A 20105-nucleotide genomic window follows, 5' to 3' on the forward strand; every position below is an offset into this window, starting at 1 on the left:
CTAGATATACCGTCCTGTGTAAATGGATTTCCTAGGGAAGGTAGTCTGAAAGGTCCTAGTCTCAAAGATAGATCACAAATCAAAACTTGAGAGTCAACAAAAAAATCAAGAGACTGTATTATATGCAAGAAAAATGATTTTATTAGATCAAATATAACTGTACTACCATACACAGTCCGAGAATTTGTGAATATGTAATCAACTGGTTCAAATGACATTAGAATTTGTATTTGGTTATTCATTCATTTCTTAGTTGAATAGACCTAGTGTTGCCAGAGAAAGGATGCAGAGAGAGATTAATTAGTCTTATTGGAAAAGCACTATGTTAACTCATACAATTCTCTTATAATCAGGAAGTTCAGCAGCTTTATCTCTAGATGGCTGAGCCACAGATGGGCCTGTGACAAGAAGACTGGAAGTTTCTAGAAGTCACATAGGTTGGGTGGCAGAATTCAGAACCATAACCAATGGAAGGGTAGTGGCAGACTCCACAACTCACAGGTCTGAAGCCACTGGAGCCACATCCTGAAGTGTAGAAGCTCCTTGACCCATAGCCCAGGGAGTGGCAGCTGCTGGACCCGAAACCCAGAGAGCCAGTGTATGTGGTTCTGCAGGGGCTGCAGAAGCTGGAGACCTGTGGGCGACAGCAAGGCCGCTGGCAGGAGCTGTGCACCACATGAGAAGTCTGGCATCTGATGGGCTGGAAGCAGTTCTGACGACAGCCACTGTGGAGAGAGGAGCCCAGATGGCAGGTTCTGGGAGAGCAGAAGTTAGTGCTGTGGATCAGGTGACGGGGGTAGGAAGAACCACAGGAAGAGTAGGGGTAGTGTAGTTGGCCCCCATAGGATCTAGAGGAGAAGCTTCCAGAACAGCAGCTGTAGGACATATTGAGAGGAGATGGAGATAAGCTGGGTGTCAATGGGACAATGCAGTGAGTCTGAATGACATGGGTCTGAACTTCAAGTTATATATCCTCTTATGTTGGGTGTGTCCACATTCCATTGGCTCCATTCACCTTCCTCACCCTTTACCTGAAAATATTTCCCTGGGTTATTACATTTAATTTATCACACATTCATACATTAATTGCACTTTAATCACTTGTGGCACATAGTAAGAAGATGCTCATAGTTTCTTTGCCCTGGAATTTGCTGTGGTTTGATGTGGAATTTCTATCAATGATCTTCCTCAATGTAGAGCTTTCTTACACCATGTTCACTTAAGAAACAATAAAGACCACTCTTTGAGTGGGACTTAAAGGGAAATGTCTTCATAGATTTTTCTGATGAGCCTGTTTTGTTAGTTTTATAACCTTAATCTTAATCATGTATATGCCTGTGTAAATTTGTTTTATTTTATTATTTTGGTGGAAGGGAACATTCTTGAATGGCATCATTTATGTATACTTAAAGTGCAATTTTAGAGACTGCTATTTCTTTTCTAAAATTACTAACGTCAGTTCTTAGAGCCAAGTAGATATTCAAGCAAAGTCTGGCTAACCATGTTTTTGAATAGCTGAACTATTCTTGCCTGGCATCTCAGCACGGCAGAAGACTTAATCCTTAACTGTGGCTTCCTTAAGCCGAGCCAGTCTTCAAGCTCTGAAGATTCAACTCTCATTTGTCTTAAAGTGTAAACTATTAAGCTTGATTATACTAACATATAAAACCTTATTTACCTTTCCTGGTAATATTTGCATTGAATCATGTCCAACAGGGGAATTCTAATGCCTAAGTTATTTTTATACATTTCAAGAACAGTTGATTTTCTAGGTACGGCCAGAAAATGACCGGAAAATCCATAGTCAGATTAATGGGGACACAGGATTCCTGTTTGCTTCATATCCATTCTTCTTCTTCTGAGCCTGGCATTTTATGGGGCTTAACTAAGGGAGATGACATTCCCAACTGTCATTGTGTAGAAGGCCCCTTAAATGCCTGGGAATTAACTTGCTTTATGCCAAGCACGCACACTCTTCAGAGCACTTACTTACTTTGTTTTATGATTATCTCTCCCATGCAGAATCCAAAGGTTGGCATGCATCACGCAAAGTGACCTTGTGCAATGCTTAGACCATCATTCTGACTCACTTAAGTGAAATAATCTGTGCTTTATGAATGGACACCTGTTGTATTTCCCAAAGCAATGAGCACCATTCTCAGCATGCGGCCCTCCTTCCCACGCTAACTGTGAGCTCCTTTAGATCTAGAATATTTCTCTATTCTTATTAGAAGTTATGAGAGAAAGAGAAAGAGAGAGAGAGGGAGAGGAGAGAGAATGAGTTCTGTGAGAATTCTTAATATCTCAAAGTTCCTGCTTTCCAAGGAGCTACAGATATCAGAGAATAAACACTAGGATTACTTGGGTATAAATCAATTCTAATTACCGCTGCCTCCACCCATTTGTAATTACATTATTATTTCTCATTAGAGTTATATGTACACTTGGTAGAAATGCTAATAAACAACTCATAAGTGCTAATAAATATGCCCTTCTGAATGGAGGGAAGGGCAGGACTAAGTAATGGGGCTTTAAGAGCCCCAAACGGATCCTGGAAACACTAAAGCATTCTGCACTTTCTCTGTACACAGGCAAGATGTTAAAGGAAAACAATCCCCCTCTAGATAGGTAAGGAGAACATGCTACATCTGGGTAGCATTAATTTTGGACTTAATGATCTGTCTGTCTGTCTGTCTATCTAACTATGTAACTATGGACATAATGTTGAGAGGGGGATAGGGGAAGGCGGTCTGGGGGAGTGGAGGGCTGATGGAGTATATATCAAAAACACATTGTATGCAATATGAAATGCTCAGAGAATAAAGAGCAATATTAAAATGCTTTGTTTTTCTCTCTCCCTCCCTGTTAACATTTTTTTCCTCACCCTTCCCCCAGTTTTTTGAGAAATACCAATATACTACACCAAATCAAACGCTTCACAGTACTCCTAGTTGAAAATTGCTTGTCATTTGAACTATTTGCAAAATTGTTGTTTTCCAGATCACTACACAAGCCACTTAGCCTTCAATCCAACAATTTCTTATTATAGTATTATTTAGAAATTAAACAAAAAAAACCTTCCAAGTTAAACATAATTCTGCAATAACGAAAAGAATAGAATATCTGTGCTCAAATCCCTGTGTATTCCCCTTGTGTTCACTTTTATTTCCTCAAAACTGACTTCTCCAGGCCTGGAGAAGTATCTTGCTGCCCAGGCTCCAGAGGTTCTTTCTCATACCACATCTGGTTCCATACTGTGTTTTTTTCCATGCTCGTCCCCTAGGGGTTATTTGTTGCAAGCTGGTGACATAGATGGAATGAAGGACCATAGGCAGAAGTCTTGATGCCTGGTCACGGGCTCTGACCTTGTGCTCCCTCCCAGGTCTACCCTGGGCTTTCTCTGAGGTCCTCTCAGATACTCCTGGGCACCCCCACCTTGTCCTTGCAGTAGCTGTTCTTGCTCCAAGCAGATTCTGTTTATGTCCTCAATCTCACTCCACTGTGTCTGAGATGAAAATGTAACTGGTTTCCAAGCTTCTCTTTTTGCACATCTGCTTCTAAGAGCCCACACTTAAATCAAGCAAGTCACTTGAAGAAACTCAGAGGACTACATAAAATCCCATGGAGTAACACAGCAAAGTCTAGTTTTCTGGAAATCATTTCCTCAAAACTTCAGCGTTTCATCTCAATTGCCTCATCTTCTCTCTCCCCTTTAAACAAAATAGATTAGACATTAAAGAAAGTAGTCCTGTGTAGGTCAACCTCAGTCTGATTCTTTCTCAGTCTTCCAAAGGTACAATAATAGCAGTACATTATTCTAGGAAATTATTTTACAAGCATATATAGATTCATACAGTTGATAATGTTGTTTTCTTTATAATAATGCTTCCATATTTAGAATGCATATGTAACTCATTTCATATTGAAGTTATTGTAAGCATACTTAAAACATGTACTTACATATTTTATATTTATTTGTTATCATAACACTGGCATATTTAAGAATCAGCTGTAACCACTTAAGATTTTATTATTAATCACACACTGCTTAATTTCCATGACCAATCCTACAAGATGCATATTGTTTTATTGTTATTTTCTGTTTGAAGAAGTCGAGACATAATCAGATTGGGCAAATTTCCCAAGGTCACTTGTATAGTTAGTGGCAGAGATGGAATTTGAACCCAGTTACTGAAATGTTGGCAGTCTGTGCAAAGAACTGCTTTGATGCATTGCAGGCATCAGCTTCTCCCAGCTACTACTACATAGAGTTCTCCCACATTAAACACCTTGTTTTACACTTTTATCAACCTACTGGTTTTGACTTCCACTGTTTTAGATTGTGCTTGTGCATGAGTGCCTCAGTCTTCTCTGCTTTGGGTAGCCACATATACCAGGGTGAGATCACTGTGTATTTGTGATTTTAAATATTTTTGTTGTTGCTGACAGAAGGATGTTGGCCGTGAACTAAGGCTGGCTGATTTGAACCCTGACCCTATCACACAAGACTGAGATTTTGTTCTTTTAGTTTTAAGTATTTTTTCCAAAAATGCACTCCTTCCTTATACCTACCTTTTAAAAGATATATTTATTTTTCTTTTGTGCATATGTGCCAGCATGTACATGTATGTGTCGTGTGAATGCCTGATGCTCTTAGAGGCTAGGAAGGGGTGTCAAATATCCTGAAACTGGAGTGACAGACTTGTAAATGACCATGTTGGTTCTGGTAACAGACTCCAGGTCTTCTGCAAGGACAGTTATTTGTTTTATGACTTTGTATCTCCTATGTGTGCTTTTCTAGTCACTTGTTTAACTTTTATTTTTAGTCAGTTTTCTTTAGCTATAATTCCCATGTAGTGAAAACACCATTGATTGAGTGTATATGTGTGTATGTACATGTGTATGCATGTGTGTGTATGTGTGAGTGTGTGTGTGTGTGTATGAATATGTATATGTGGTATGTGTGTGTATGCTCCTATAGTGCATATGGGTTTGCATGCTTGTAGATGCCAGAGGTTGATGCTTGTCAAGTGTTTTCCTTAATCTCTCTCCATCTTGTTCTGAGACAATTGCTAAACCTGGGGGTCATCAACTCAGCTAGAATGGCTGGCTATGAGCCTCCCACTCACCCTGTCTCTGCCTCTCCCACATTTGAATTACAAGTGCATGGCACTACACCTAACTTTTTGCATAGAATCTGGTGAATGAATATTGGTCCTCTTGATTGTGAGGCAATTTAATGATTTCTCCCCAGTGGAAAATTTAGCTTCTTAAAGATGTACCACTGTGTTCTTTAAAGCACATGTAGTTATATAACCAAGAACCAAATAAGAAAGATTATTTTCTTTACTGAAAGATGTTCTCAGGCTCCTTTGTGTCTGTTCTGATGTATCTGAATACCTACCCCTATAGTTTCATAGTGCATGGAATTATAAATCATGAAGATATTTTGGGTTGGATCTTGCAAACATCAGCATAATTTTGAGATCCATCTTCATGTTGCATGTTTCAGTAGTTTATTTTGTTGTATTAGTGCTACTTAACTGGATATACATTGTATGACATAGATACACACTAATTATGACATGAACATTAAGTGATTTCCTGATTTGAGTTACTATGGATGCAAATGCTACAAATAGTTAGACATAGGTATTTTTGTAGACATACACTTTTACTTATCTTAGGCAAATACCTAGAAGCAAATTGGGGACTCCTAAGGTAACCTTATGTTTCACACCATAAGGAAGTGGGGGACCGTTTTCTACAGGAATGTAACATCTCATGTTCTTAATGGCAATGCCTCAAAGTTCCCGTTATTCTGAGTCCTCAATGTCTTGCTTAGCAAAATAATTATCATAATAATACAACTATTGTTTGGTTTTTTTCAAGTTGACATGTAATGGCATACTATAGTGGTTTTGATTTGCATTTGTGTGAAGACTAATGATGCTGTATATTTTTCATGTGATAATTCTCTTCTATATTTTTTTTATTTATCTATGTCTGTTAAGATCCCTTGTCTTTTCTTTTTCTATTCAGGTTGTGCACTTGCCCTTGAAGTACATCTTACACAAGCAAGGTTCAAATTGCTGATTATGAGTTCTTTCAATACATTCTTCCAACTGTGCCTCATATTGCTATTTTCTTTCTTTTTTGAAAAAGTTGCATTGTGCATGTTCTCTGTACATGGTTCTATAGTATGAAAAGATTTTTTATATGATTTTATGTGGTGGTATTGTATTCCCCAAAATATTGTGCAACCTAATAAACTTATCTGGGGTCAGAGACAGAAAAGCCACAATGTTAAACATAGAGGATAGGCAGTGGTAGCACATGCCTTTAATCCCAGCACTTAGGAGGCAGAGCTAGGCAGAAATCTATGTGTTCAAGGATACAGCCAGGCATGGTGACACATGCCTTTAATCCCAGAAAGCTAGCCTTTAATCCCAGGGAGTGATGGTAGAAAGGAAAGATATATAAGGCATGAAGACCAGAAACTAGAAGCATTTGGCCTGGTTAAGCATTTGGCTGGTTGAGCTTTTAGGTTTTGAGCAGCACAGTTCAGCTGAGACCCATTCTGGGTGAGGACTCAGAGCCTCTAGTCTGAGAAAACAAGACCAGCTACGGATCCGGCAAGGTGAGGTAGCTGTGGCTTATTCTGGTTCTTTGATCTTCCAGTTCACCCCAATACCTGGCCCGGGTTTGATTTTATTAATAAGAACTTTTAAGATTCCTGCTACAATTATATAAGTTGAGCAAATTTTTCTCTTGCATCCAAATTCCCTTCTCTCACCTCTTCCCCTCCTGTAAGCCCTTTTACTTCCCAAGACAGTTTGCATCTACATTCGTGCCATACATACAGCCATGATTTTATGTATCTACATACAATTTAGGATACACAAGCATAAAAACAAGGACTATTTGTCTTTTAGAGATGACTTTAATTCACCTAATCTCTGGTTGCCTCCATCTCCTGCAAATGGCATTAGTTTATTCTCCTGTAAGGCTAAAAAAGAAAACCACTGCAGAGAGAGAGAGAGGAAGGCAGGAGAGAGAGAGAGAGAGAGAGAGAGAGAGAGGTGGGGAGGAGAGAGTGTGTATAGAGAGTCATTTTAAGGACTTGGCAATGCACTTGTAGAGATGCCAAATATGAAATCTGCCAACCAGGCCAGCCCAGCATGCTAGGAACAGAGGGAAAGGTTGGGGACTTGGCAGGTTTCTGTTATAGCACTGAGTCTTACTTTTAAGGTTTTAAATTGCATCTAGTGAAATAGATCAGTGGATAATAGTGCTTGCTGTAAAAGCAGGAGGGCATGAGTTCAAATCCCTAGGATACATGTGCCATATGAACCCATAATCCTGGCAGTAGAGGACAGAGACAGGCAAATCTCTAAAGCCTAGCTAAACCACCCAGCAAGTTTCAGGTTTGGCCAGTCCTGAAACATACATACAAGTAACACTATACAGACTATTCTAGGTATACATGTATACATGTGTGCTTGCAACAATTAATGAAGGAGAGTAGGTAGATTTGCAGGGAAGAAAGGGAAGGAGAGATGATATAATAGTATTGCAATTTCAAAAAACAAAAGAAGTGAATTAAAAAAAAACTGAAATAGAAATAAGATTGAGAGTGCTAGAGGAAGGTATCAGAGGTTCTCCTCTGGCCTCTGTATGCACACCCATGGCATGTACTCCTACACATATGTGCACAAACAATACACACAACAGCCCCACCCACAGCTTCTAAACCGATAGGGTAAAGCTCACACTATAATGAAGGTTAATCGATGTTACTCAAAACCTTAGCAATTTAAATGAAGTATAGTGACACACATGTGCTGTTCCGCACCCAGGAGACATAAGCAAGAGAGTCTTGAACTCAAGGCTGGTGTGTGTTATAAATGACAACAATGACTTAGTAATTGCCTAGTGATTTAAAAGCAAGTCATATTTTAGAATTAGATTTACAGAGGCATTTTCCCTGCTGATTGACAGATTAAGTCATGCATACATGATAGTTAAGCCATGACAGGTGGTAAGGTTACTCAGTGTCAGCAACTTCAGCAACAAACAGTTTTACAAGTAACTTTTATTAGAAAAATATTATTGTCATTCTACTACACCCTCTTTTGTTGGGTTATTTCTTCATTTTGGTTCAATAACATTCAGATATTTCTGTATCTTTGCATCATCCCATATTAACTCTTATTTAGACAATTGAAAATCTTCAGGGTTTGCATGAGCCTTGCTGAATAGAGGAGGGGTATTTACTGGGGTATAGACAACACCCTAGTGGCCATCCAGTGCTGAAGAGAAGGACATCACTGCCATAGCAACTATTAACTGCCAGTCATCCTTGAGGGGGTGTGGAGCCTCAGGGGTCTCTTTGCTATGGGTAATGGCAGGCCCAAGCTTGTTGCGGGACTTGTGCAGGTGGCCATCGATGCTGTGAGTTTATGAGTGCAACGGTCACATTATGGCAGAAAGATGTGATTTCATAGCATTCTTCCCCTACCTTCTAGCTCATGGTCTTCCTGCCTGCTCCCTCCCCCATAATATGCCCTGTACTTCGGAGGGGGTGTAAGAAATTGTAAAAGAATAAAAGTTTCAATAACACATGAAAGATAAAAAAAATAAGTAAGTATTAACACAGTGCTTTGAACGGTAAAAACACCATCTGGGAAAAGCATAGGCCTTATTTATAAGAAAGATCATTATAAAGTATTCACTAACCAGTGCAATTGAATGCAAGCTAAGCTGGTGAATGTTCTATACTTCAATGTAATGCTGAGATTCTGTCAAAATTTATGTACATGAAAGCACATATTGATTTCATAAAGCATTGAAATGTTTATGGTAATAGTTCTGAGGACTCTTTGACTTGATGCATGAGACAGTAGATCTTAGTAATGAGAAGCCACATTTCCTTAGGAAATATTTGTTCAGTTAAAGTTGAGAATTGTATTTACCATACAATGTGAGTTTTCACCACTGAACTTCTGGCTATTATTAACTTCTTAACTATGATGTCACTAAATTTAACTCCCTCAAGGTAGTTTGAAAGTTCTGAAGAGCTACCAAGAAGCCAAAACCTTTTATTAAAATTCTTTCTAGTTCTCCTCATTATTCCAAAAACTTAAGTGAAATAGATTTAATGGTCTAATGCTTAATTTTAGAGCAGAATACAGAATCATAATTTTCTACCTTAATGAAATAACAGCAACAATGGATAATATTTAACACAGTTTCTATGGACCAAGCATTGTGCTAAACATCTCAGTGCATAATTTATTCTATTTAACTCTCAATTATGATGTCATCATTGTATATCCTTAAAAGGAAAGAAATAAAACAGAAACTATGCTTCACCATAGCTTTTTCTGATCCTCTAGACATATTTTTGCATCTTATTGTTCATTATTGATAATAAATTTCAATTTCTCCGTTGTCGAAGTATGATGAACCCAGACCAGAAAAATCAGTGCCTCAGATCTGCTCCATGCTACCAGCCTAGACTTAAACTTCAATGTCAACAAAAATGTTTTAGCAATTTTCTGAGATTTCTCTCTGAATCACCTCCTTTAATCTCTAGTTTGATGCTATAGGAAGATAGATATCATATCAAATCATAAAAAGGCAACAGCCAGATACTAACAAAACTAAGGTCAGAGGAGAAAGCAAGTGTAGCACTATGCTGAGAAATGTCAGTCCAAATGGGCTGCCTGGGTAAAGAAAAATGTTCTCAATAAAGTCAGTGAGGCAACACAAATAAGGCAGACAGAAGGGAAAGAGAGAAATGCATTTAAATGTCTACCAGTAACTTGACATGTATAATACCATCTAATTATTCTGAGAAATATGAATAGAAATAAGAGTGGCTGTGTCTGGTGTGTGTGTGTGTGTGTGTGTGTGTGTGTGTGTGTGTGTGTGTGTGACATTTTTTCACTGTAGAAGTGGATGTAGACCATAATTGTTAATTTGTATGAGGTTACTCCCCATAAGTTATGGAATAAGACCTCGAATTCAGACTTACACTCGTAACTTCTTTTCTGATACTCCTCCACTCTTTCTGCTCTACTTATGCTCCTGAGTATGAGTACTCAATTTTTGTCTTACATATTTTATTAATATTTTAAGAATTTCCTGCATTGCGTTTTGATAGTATTTATTTCCCTCCTCCATTTCTACTTTTCCATACTCACCCAACATTATGTCCTTTAAAGGAACAAAAATTAAACCCATCATTTCTCATAACTACTGTTTATAGATTCTTGAGTGTGTGGCCATTCATTGGAGCTTGTTAGACTTACCAAGGACCACACTCTTAAGAAAACTAACTTTTCTTTTCCCAGAAGCTGTCAATTTCTAATACCTTCCTAGGGGGAGGTGGGACTTCATGCCACTTATCCTCTCTGTGCTAAGATTTTGTCTATCTTGAGTTTGTTCAGGTTGTATGTGCAATTGCCCTATTAAATTCCCCCAAACACTGCTTCCTTTGTGGTCAGCTACTACCTCTTTGTTCTAAGTATGAATTATAAGAATTGTGTATTCTCAATAGACATCATGGACAGATGAAATGATTTAAGGTGAATAAATGAACAAGGTCTATGAGGTCACTCAGTCCGAGTTATTATTAGAAAATTCATTCTCTGGTTCTTTCAAATACTGATTCCTTCAGGAGGCAGAAATATATTTCTGAGTTAGAAGAGCTACACTCCATCAGTTGAATTTGGATTCTGCTTTTCTGAGATAACACTTAAGTCTCCAGTGGAACGGCTTGTGGAGAGAAAGATCTTTTGTCAGCATATTCCTTTGTTGTAACCTTTGCTCCATCTTACACAGGATGGGAAGAAACAACTAATCATTGTGAGGCGCTTTACAAAGTACTATCTTTGGGACTCCAAGTTTGGATAAAGACCAAGAGGTTAAAAAAAAAAAGACAGGAGCAAAAGGAGAGCTAACTAAGGATCTGATGACAGCAGTTATTTCAGAATCTGGAGCACCTGTTTTAAATGGTCTGTACTTTGCATGTGAATGGTGTTCTGTCTGGGTGATGGGACCAGGGGTTTTCATGCCAAAGGAGACTGACTAAAGGTACACAGAGCACACTTAAATACTGAGAGCTGATTTCTATGTTAAATAGCTTCTTTGAAAATAAAGGAACATCATTCTATTTCTTTGTGGTAAATTTGTTATTATAGAATGCCCTCTAGGAAAGGGAAAGCAGAGGGGAGATAGGTAAGAATGGAAAGATGGGTGGAAAGGAGGAGGTTGGATCTTTAGAATGGACAACTTGCAGATTTCTAGTTGAGGCAATGATTACTGATGGACTGAAAAGCTCTGGTTGGTGCTTGGAAGTGGCTTGTGAAAGATTTACTTCTTGGAACTTGATGGACAACTTTTTGGGTAGCAGGTCTACAATATCCTTAGAAATAAAGCTAAGGAAACAGAAGTGAGAACCAAGACATATGTCATGCTACAAGCAGACCTCTGATCACACATTGATTAAGATTGGGTAGAAAGCATCTAGGAGGAGTTGAGGGTAGAGAAAATATAACCAAATATATTGTATTAAATTCTCAAAAGGCAAATTTAAAGAACTGTAAAAGTTTATGGTAATTGACCTCAACCAAAGGAACATTTAGAAACAGCAGACAACCCCATCATGAGACAGACCATGTACATGCATTCAGAGAGACCTCAAAATGCAGGATCACGTCAACCAGGACCTAAGAACACAGGCTGGCTGGCTGGCAGCTGCTTTGGGGGCCAGCAGAGACTTGGTAGACATCATATAACAGAAATCACATGGCCCACACGTTTTTGGATAAGGAGTCATTTTTGAACCCTAGGATATGCAGTGGGTTGGAAGGACTACCATAGAAGATTCCATAAATTAGGTAAGTGATTATCTCTTAGTTTAAAAGACTCAGGGCCAGAGATCAAGGTGTCTACAGCTCCTTTTTCTCAAGGATTTGTGGATCAGTTCTGCTCTATATCTTTTGACTTGGATTTTATTGACCATCTTTGTATTTCTTTTTCCAGGTTTCCCTTTATATGTGTCTTTCTCTGTGTAAAAATATTTCATTTTTAGAAATACACGATTATGTTGTATTAAAACCTGTCTACTGACCAACATTTCACCTAATCTATTTTATAAATAAATAATGTTGTGGTCTGAGATACCAGGAAAATATTTGGAAAAAAAACCTTAAAATTTGTTTAGATATTATTTGTTTTTTTTTTTTTTTTAGTGTTAACGAAGGGTCATTTAAAATTAAGAAAAGAAATGCTTTAGAATGTTGGTTAGATACTATTCACTAGTTTTAAATTACCTTTAACTTAATGATGAATTGGAGTAAATTTTGTCATAAAGAACATTGTAAATGTTTATCACTAGATGTGTTATGTGAGGAATACATAGTGGCATTCCTGGAGGACTTTGATACTTCATTACTCATGTCATTGAATTGGAAATGATTTTTCCCACTTGAATATTTGTCTGATGCATTTTATTCATTTAGTTAAGAGACACAAACCACTCGTTTCTTGTGTAGTGTGTGGCAGGGGCTGTTTTTATGATTAATAATCAGGCAATCCATATACAACTTCTCTGAGTTCCACCTGCCATCCTGCCATGTGTAGCAACAAGATGCTTGGTTATTAATGTTTATTTTCTGGGAACCAGGCAACGAAATCTCACAGTTCACAGAGCAATAACACTTATTTCCAATTATTAGCAAGGGAAAATCATGATGCTAATATGGAAAATGTCTGCATTCATCATTTTAATAAACACTGAAAGTCTGCTGAGACCCTGTAAATGACAAAGATATTACCCTTTCATATGGGGTCCTTTGTGTTGCAGAGGGGGGAGATGAAACACCAAGTTGAGGTTCCTGGAACATTGCCACGAATAAACTAATTCAGACCTGTGAGGGCCAGGAATACATAATTGCAACTAAGAGTTCACCAAAGCCATTGTCAATTTCATAACCTACCCAGGTCAAGAGTTCATTTTGCTAATCATGGAGAAAACTAAAACGAGAACTTTAACTCACGGGGTAGATACCCAGTTGCAAGAGGATGGAAGGGGCGGCGAGGGAAGAGTAGAACCTGCCTGTTGCACACAGCACAAAAGCAGAGTAGAAAGACTCTATTATCAATAGTTGACTGCATATTTCAGAAGAGCTAAATAAGAAATCAAAACATTATCAACGAAGTGAAGTGATACATGCTAAAGGAGGCTGTTATGTAAATAGCCCTGATTTGAACATCATGCCTTATAAACATGTGTGAAAAAAATCACACTGCACCCCCACAGATATGTGCAAATGTTATGTGTCAATTACATTTAAAATGTATGATATATCTGAATAAAATGTCTTTATTAAACCCCTCACTATACTTCGTATATGAAAATAAAATTGAACATAACAAAAAAATAAAACTAAGTCATTAATAAGTTAATTTCAAGAGAGGAATGTTCTGGCTGTTGGAGCTTTTCCTGGTCTTCAGTCTTCAACAGACACTGGGATGCCATCACCCCAGAAGTGTCTCTGCCTCTGTCCCCTCATCGGCCACAAAGTTCTGCTAATGGAGCAGAAATAAGTATAGTCCAGTGTAGGAGAAAATGGAGCTCTGTTCCTCTCTGAAGCTATTCCTGTCTAGGACATGAACTTACTCAGCTGTTTCAAGGTGAATGTACAGAAGAAACAAGTGGGAGGCATCCTGCTGAGGCCTCTGATTCCAACCTTCTGAAAACACAGAAGCATCTGGAAGAGCTCTCTCTTCTTGTTCTGTACCACATTTTTTCTACTCTCTCATCCATATATTCTTCCTTGTCCTCCCCCTTCCTGCTTTTCCTTCTCCCCCTCCCTCTCTCTACCTTCTTCTTCCCAGCTCTTCCCCATCCTCCTTGTTCTCCTCCCCCTCTTCCTTTTTCTCCTCTTCCTCCTCCTCCTTTTTCTTCTTCTCTCACTTTCCCTCTCCTTTCTTACTCCACCACTCTCTTTAAGTTCACCAATCTCACTGTGATAAATACAGGCAGACTAAACATGGACTTGCTCTCTGTGCTCACACATTTCCCCACAACTCCTTGCAATGACTTTTAAAGAGGGGAGTAGATGGTGACACTCAGTGTCAGGAAAAGGTCAGATTCCCAGAGTTCCAGGACAGGAAAAACTCTCAGACAGGCAAAGTTTCATTGTCTCCTCTAGGATAAGTAGAATACAGCTCATGATTCTTCCATGACTACTGATGAAGCATCTTGTTTCTGAACAGAGAAGTTGCAAACATATTTTCTAGATACAATTAACCTTCCCCCAGCTGCCCAACAAGAATGAAGGAATGCAAACGACTTGATAGTAACAGAATCATCAAGTTTTATTTCACTTGAGACACCTACAAGTCCTCTCTTCTTGTTCTGTGATCGGAATCCCTGGAAAGGCTACTGTAGATCAGGATTTGTTTGTGTCTCAGTTCTGTACGCAGAATACTATTCATCTGATTTTGCACCCAAAAGCTCTTTATATTCTGGGTCCCATTTTCAGCTGTCACAATGTGTCAAAATCGCTATTCTTCTCTCTGGTATTTATGGCTAAAGGAGTCATTACTTGTCATCAGGGGGCCATCTGCACAGTGTCATTGGGTACGGACACACAGCCACTGTTTAAGCTCTGAGATAGTACATTTCTCAGAATAATGCCAGTACATCCATCTTCCACATTCCTCAAACAAGAAGATTGTTAATAACCTTTAGACCTGCACAGCCACGGGAACAGAGGGTATACCAGGGTGGTATAGGGAACTGCCCTTTACAACAGAATCATGATGTTACAAACAGAAATTAGATACATTTTTTTCAGATTTTGACTTTATATTTTATTGTATAGGACAGACAAATCTTGAGCAGGTGTGGTTAGGGAGTCAGGCCCAGAGTGCTATCTCTGCATTGTGAGGATTCCTTTATGGGAGCTGCAGGCTACATGCTGACCCTGTGACATGACAGAGCGATGGCAGTGATTTCCAACCACTGAGGAATATCAGAATCCTACGTGCAGCAGTTACAGTAAGTGGAAATTTCCCACTTTGTTGAGTTCTGTATTTATTATTTACTTACTCACATTTTGGTTTATTTTATCATCTAAATTACCCATTGTTAATTCTGCTGCATATTCTGTAGTAATACCACTATTGACCCAAACTTTTTTCCAACTCAGATGCTACTGGCTTCTAAAATCATTTTAAGTTAGAGTATTGAACTTCAAATCATTCACTTGTCTAAGAAGCAGTTTGTAAGTACAAGTAATATGGACAGATGGACAGATAATTGGTTTCAAGTTGGTGTTTCTTAATCCATCAATACAGGCATTTTCTTTAAAGCATGGAAGATGAAGAAAGAAGTATTTGTGTTTCTTTCTCTTCATTCTTTTTGCACACGCTCCTTAATTCTGCCACCTATTCTCTTACTAACGATAGAGATGCTAATGACTAATAGTGAATGGGATGTGGTCTTGGATCTGAGAAGAATGAAGAGTGCTTAGAGTGGCTGGGAGTCATGATGCACACACCCTCATGCTTGTACTGGGCTCCAGACACCCATGAGTGATAGCAGCTGGTTAGCATGCTTTAAAAGAAGTCAGAAGTCCATACCTCATGTGTACTCTTTTTCACTCTTAGGTATTGGTATATAATTTGGAGTTTGATAGAAAGCCCATGGGAACTATATGTAAATGAAATAGACTGTGTGGGCTGGATTTTATAGAAGATTTTATTGTGCTCTTATTCTCTCATCATGTTCAAGGGAAGAATATGTAAGAATGAAAAGGGTACGAGTACAGGCCAGAGAAGGTAGTCACAATGTTGGGCCATGATGGACAAATGTGCTGACTTGATTTATTTGGTTAACACTGAGCTTGCCACAGGTGATGGAAAACTTACTCCTGGCTGTGACAGGATGTTTGCTTTCAGAAGGATTTTAGAAAGTGTTGATTTGTAAACAAAATCCGGTTCCTAGTAACAAACCAACTAAGACTTTTACCCAAGCTACAAGGAGCCCAGAGAAAGATATTTAAAGATTTAGAAGATTAGAAGATAAACTTTAAAAAAAATAGTTGTTGGGTGCCTGTGAAGTTCCTTGTCATACAAATCATGCAGTAAGGCTTATACACCAATTACAATTAAACATACATTTACAGAAAAGGCACTGATAATTTCAGTATCTGTCACTTCACCCTATTACATTTTCATCGAGTGGATTTATAATTCAGTGACGGAAGCCCTGACATTGTCCTTTTTAAACCACTGATGTCACATCTTTGGCCTTGGGTGGGTTACATCATCATATTCCTTCTGAATTGCTAGGAAACATGGTTATATTAAAAACTCCCAATGACTCTATCAAACATTTTATTACATTATGTGTTTTTTTTTTGTGGAATTAACTAGAGGAGAAGAGAAGAAAAGGAATGGCAGAAACACACAGCAAAGTAATGACCAAAATGAAGTTGAGCTCCAGAGGGAAACGGTACCACAAAGGTGTCTGGAGTGAGATGTGGGGACTTCATGGAATGAGAACAATTCAGAACCTAGATGAGTCGGAGTCAAGTATTGAAGCTTGGGGCTCAAAGCTTCGTCTTTCCTGATCTTTCCAATGCTCTAGAAAGATGAATCAGGAACAACAGCTTCCTAGCAGGAGAGTCATGGGTGGCAGTTCCCAGTCCACAAGCAGGTCCAGAGGGCTGCTTGCACTAAACACATCATCGAACTGATGAACTTCAAGTAACTTTTACCTGGACGTACTGAAAGTGTGATGGTGTTCTGCAACCTGCCAAGAAGTCCAGTCAATATAGGTAGCAACCCGGTAAGTAATTCTTCCAGAGAATCATGATGCTTACTGGGAAGAGCAGTAGTTATCTGCAGGCATACACAAAGGAGTCCTGGCCAGGACAGGTTTTTAAAGGCAGAAAATAAGAAATAGTTAATTTGTCTTAGATTGAAACCAAAGAACTAGGGTAAGTTCATTGGTGAAGGTGCTATGCAGGGTGAGTGTTTTGTCTAAAACACCTTTGCTGCATTGTTGCGAGATCCAAAATGGTAAAGAATGGAACTCCTTGCATGTATACAGATGTGATGCATACAAATCCTGTGGTATATAGAGAAGTAATCACTCATCTCTGCTGTGGCTGCTTAAAAGATTTTAAGACAGTGCTTACCTCAGAGAGGCTTGAGTGAGCCCTTTCCCACTTCTCGTTTTGTCTGAGAAGAATCATTTTATTTTTGTATCGGCAACTTTCACTGCCTCTAAACTTCAGGGCTCACAGCCATTTGCCACCGGTTCCCCCATAAATAACATCCCCAGCTTGAAGACTGGGTATGATGTGGAGAGGGACACCTGCCTGGGAGGAACATCATCTTAGGCTTGAAGTACCAGCTGTGATCAAGTGAGATGAAGCTAAAAACTGAGGCATTCACAAAAACAAACAGTGACATTGAAAGGAGCTATTTCTATCATCTCTGATGCTTTTGTATTTCCCTTTACACATTTTATAAAGGAAGAATATTATTTCCATGCTTCCTGCAGAAAAACATGCTGAAAACCCAACTCTTGTCTGCAGAGGTGACCAATCCCTCAGGTATCAAATACATAGGTACATCAGTAGGCTTAGAGGTGAGGATGGAGGCATCTTATTATCATGACCTTGTGGTATTTGTTGTTATTTTGAACATTGGAAGTTTAGGGTTTTTACTATTATTTTTATTTTAAGTTAACATTCATACTTAGATGCATTCTTACTTGCGATGTATTATCCCAATACTGATGACTCACAAAAGTATCCTGTTTAATATTCGCAAACTCTGAATCTGCCTCTGGTAAGAGAGGTAAAACGAAGCAGGGCCAGATAGACTGAGCTTGGATAAGCTCTGAAACCATCCATCAGTTCGAAATGATGTTTAGGGATATGAATGGGTTGGGTAAACGCTAGAAGAATTTGAACTGAGAAGAGTGTATCCATCAACAGGTTAAATCAAAATTAAATCCACAATGCTATCCCTCCAGGTGCCATTGACTCTTGTACACTTAATGCCCTTTCTGCTTTTTGGCTCTACACGGCCCTATAATGGCCCTCATATTGTTTTGATTTTATTTATTCTAAATAATCATTTTTCTACACGTTTGTAGAAAGTGGTGCATAAGAAACACAACATTATTGGGTAGGGTGAGAACCAATGAATTGATATTGGAGCCATCTTTGAAATGGCTTCATGATGGTGCAACAGCCGCCCTCTTATCCAGTGACCAATTGGGGACAATGACTTTGTCATCCCTAAGAATAATTCTCCTCCCCAATCAAGAACACACATAAGTCATAGACAGAGAAAATAAAGGGGATTTCCTGACCATAATGGCAGAGGCACTAATTAAATACAGTCATAGCATTCGTAACATAAATGTATTTCATTGACTCAGACATATAAAAAATGAGTTCTCCCTTAAACGTAAGATAAAAGGAGTTAGTTAACTGCAATTATAAAGAAAATTACTGAGGTCCAGACATGTAGATGAGGGTGTCCAAATGCAGAAACAATGATCCTGTATGAAGCCACACCCATTGCTGAGAGTATATAAAGGTCCCAGAAAAGGAGTGATTTTCAAATTCAGTCTTCTCTTACATTCAGCTCAACTTACACCTGCCATCAACATGTCCTACAGCTGCTATTCTGGAAACTTCTCCTCCCGTTCCTGTGGAGATCACCTGAACTATCCTCACTCCTCCTGTGGCTCTTCCTATCCCCGGCACCTGGTTCAGAGCACTAGCTTCTTCTCTCCCAGAACCTGCCATCTGGGCTCCTCTCTCCACAGCGGATGTCGTCAGAACTGCTTCCAGCCCATCAGATGCCAGACTTCTCATGTGGTGCACAGTTCCTGCCAGCGGCCTTGCTATCGCCCACAGGTCTCCAGCTTCTGCAGCCCCTGTAGGACCACATATGCTGGCTCTCAGGGCTTTGGGTCCAGCAGCTGCCACTCTCTGGGCTATGGGTCTAGAAGCTCTTACTCACTGAGCTGTGGATCCAGTGGCTTTAGACCCCAGGGTTTCTCTTCACTGGGCTGTGGATCTGGATTCTGCCACCCATCCTATGTGCCCTATAGAACCTGCCAGTCTTCTTGTTACAGACCAAGCTGTGGTACTGGATCTAGATTCTACTGATCTTCTTTCTAATTTCCAATCTTTCTGACCACTGTCACCAGTCCTGGATTCTTGGCTGTTGTAATCTTCCTTCAACTGGGAAGAATTATCTTCTCATTCCCTGATTGCCAATTCCTCACTTTCTCTCTGACCCCAGCTATTGGCTGATGTGTGTCCTTTGAGAACTCTGTAATTAATCTATTAACTCAGAAATAAAGTGTGCATTGCAAATGAAATTTATAGTGTTGAAATTCTTTCTAAATTTATGAATACTAGAAATTTTGGTTAATGAATATATTGATTTGATATCTAGCCATGCCTGCTTTTGTGAGTTGTTTTCTGTATGCTTGCTTTTGAGGTTGTGAAACAGTGAATTGATGAGCATTAAATGGACAGTATGCACAGGAATACAGAGACTGAAGTTCCACTAAGCGGTGAATTAGATAAAAGTCTTATGTGCCTCAGATAATTTTCTCCCTTAAGAACATAAAGCAAAATCATACTCTTTGAAAGCATAGATTTTTTTGTTAATTAAATCTCAGATGTAGAAAAATGATTTCCATCAGTAGTGGGTTCTCAAGTCTATGCCAACTGGTCTAACTAAGTTCTATTAAGAAGGCAGAAGTCTTGAAACCTGGGGCTTATTCAGGGACACTTGGCTCAGTCTGGGAGGAGGGGACTGGACCTGCCTGGATTGAGTCTACCAGATAGATCTCAGTCCTCAGGGGAGGCTTTGCCCTGGAGGAGGTGGGAACGGGGGTGTTCTGGGGGGAAGGGGAGGGGGCAGGAGAGGGGAGAACAAGGGAATCTGTGGCTGATATGTAGAACTGAATGGTATTGTAAAATAAAATAAAAGGGAAAAAAGAAGGCAGAAGTCAAAATGTATTTGATTTTATGACTATGGGTTCC

At 39.1% G+C, this 20105-nt stretch overlaps 2 protein-coding genes across 2 annotated transcripts; one reads left to right on the top strand and one right to left on the bottom strand.

Annotated features, from left to right (window-relative positions):
• Positions 1 to 373: 373 nt before the first annotated feature.
• Positions 374 to 886, bottom strand: LOC102927050 (keratin-associated protein 13-1-like). The gene has a single exon (XM_006987956.1). It carries the CDS (start codon positions 884 to 886, stop codon positions 374 to 376), a length of 513 nt encoding a protein of 170 aa, XP_006988018.1.
• Positions 887 to 18710: 17824 nt separating this feature from the next.
• Positions 18711 to 19349, top strand: LOC102916115 (keratin-associated protein 13-1-like). The gene has a single exon (XM_006987919.3). The coding sequence runs from the start codon at positions 18711 to 18713 to the stop codon at positions 19215 to 19217; it is 507 nt and encodes a 168-aa protein (XP_006987981.1). The 3' UTR covers positions 19218 to 19349.
• Positions 19350 to 20105: the final 756 nt, after the last annotated feature.

Source organism: Peromyscus maniculatus, chromosome 12 (assembly GCF_049852395.1).
Source record: "Peromyscus maniculatus bairdii isolate BWxNUB_F1_BW_parent chromosome 12, HU_Pman_BW_mat_3.1, whole genome shotgun sequence".
In the NCBI taxonomy this organism is placed as follows: Eukaryota; Metazoa; Chordata; class Mammalia; order Rodentia; family Cricetidae; genus Peromyscus; species Peromyscus maniculatus.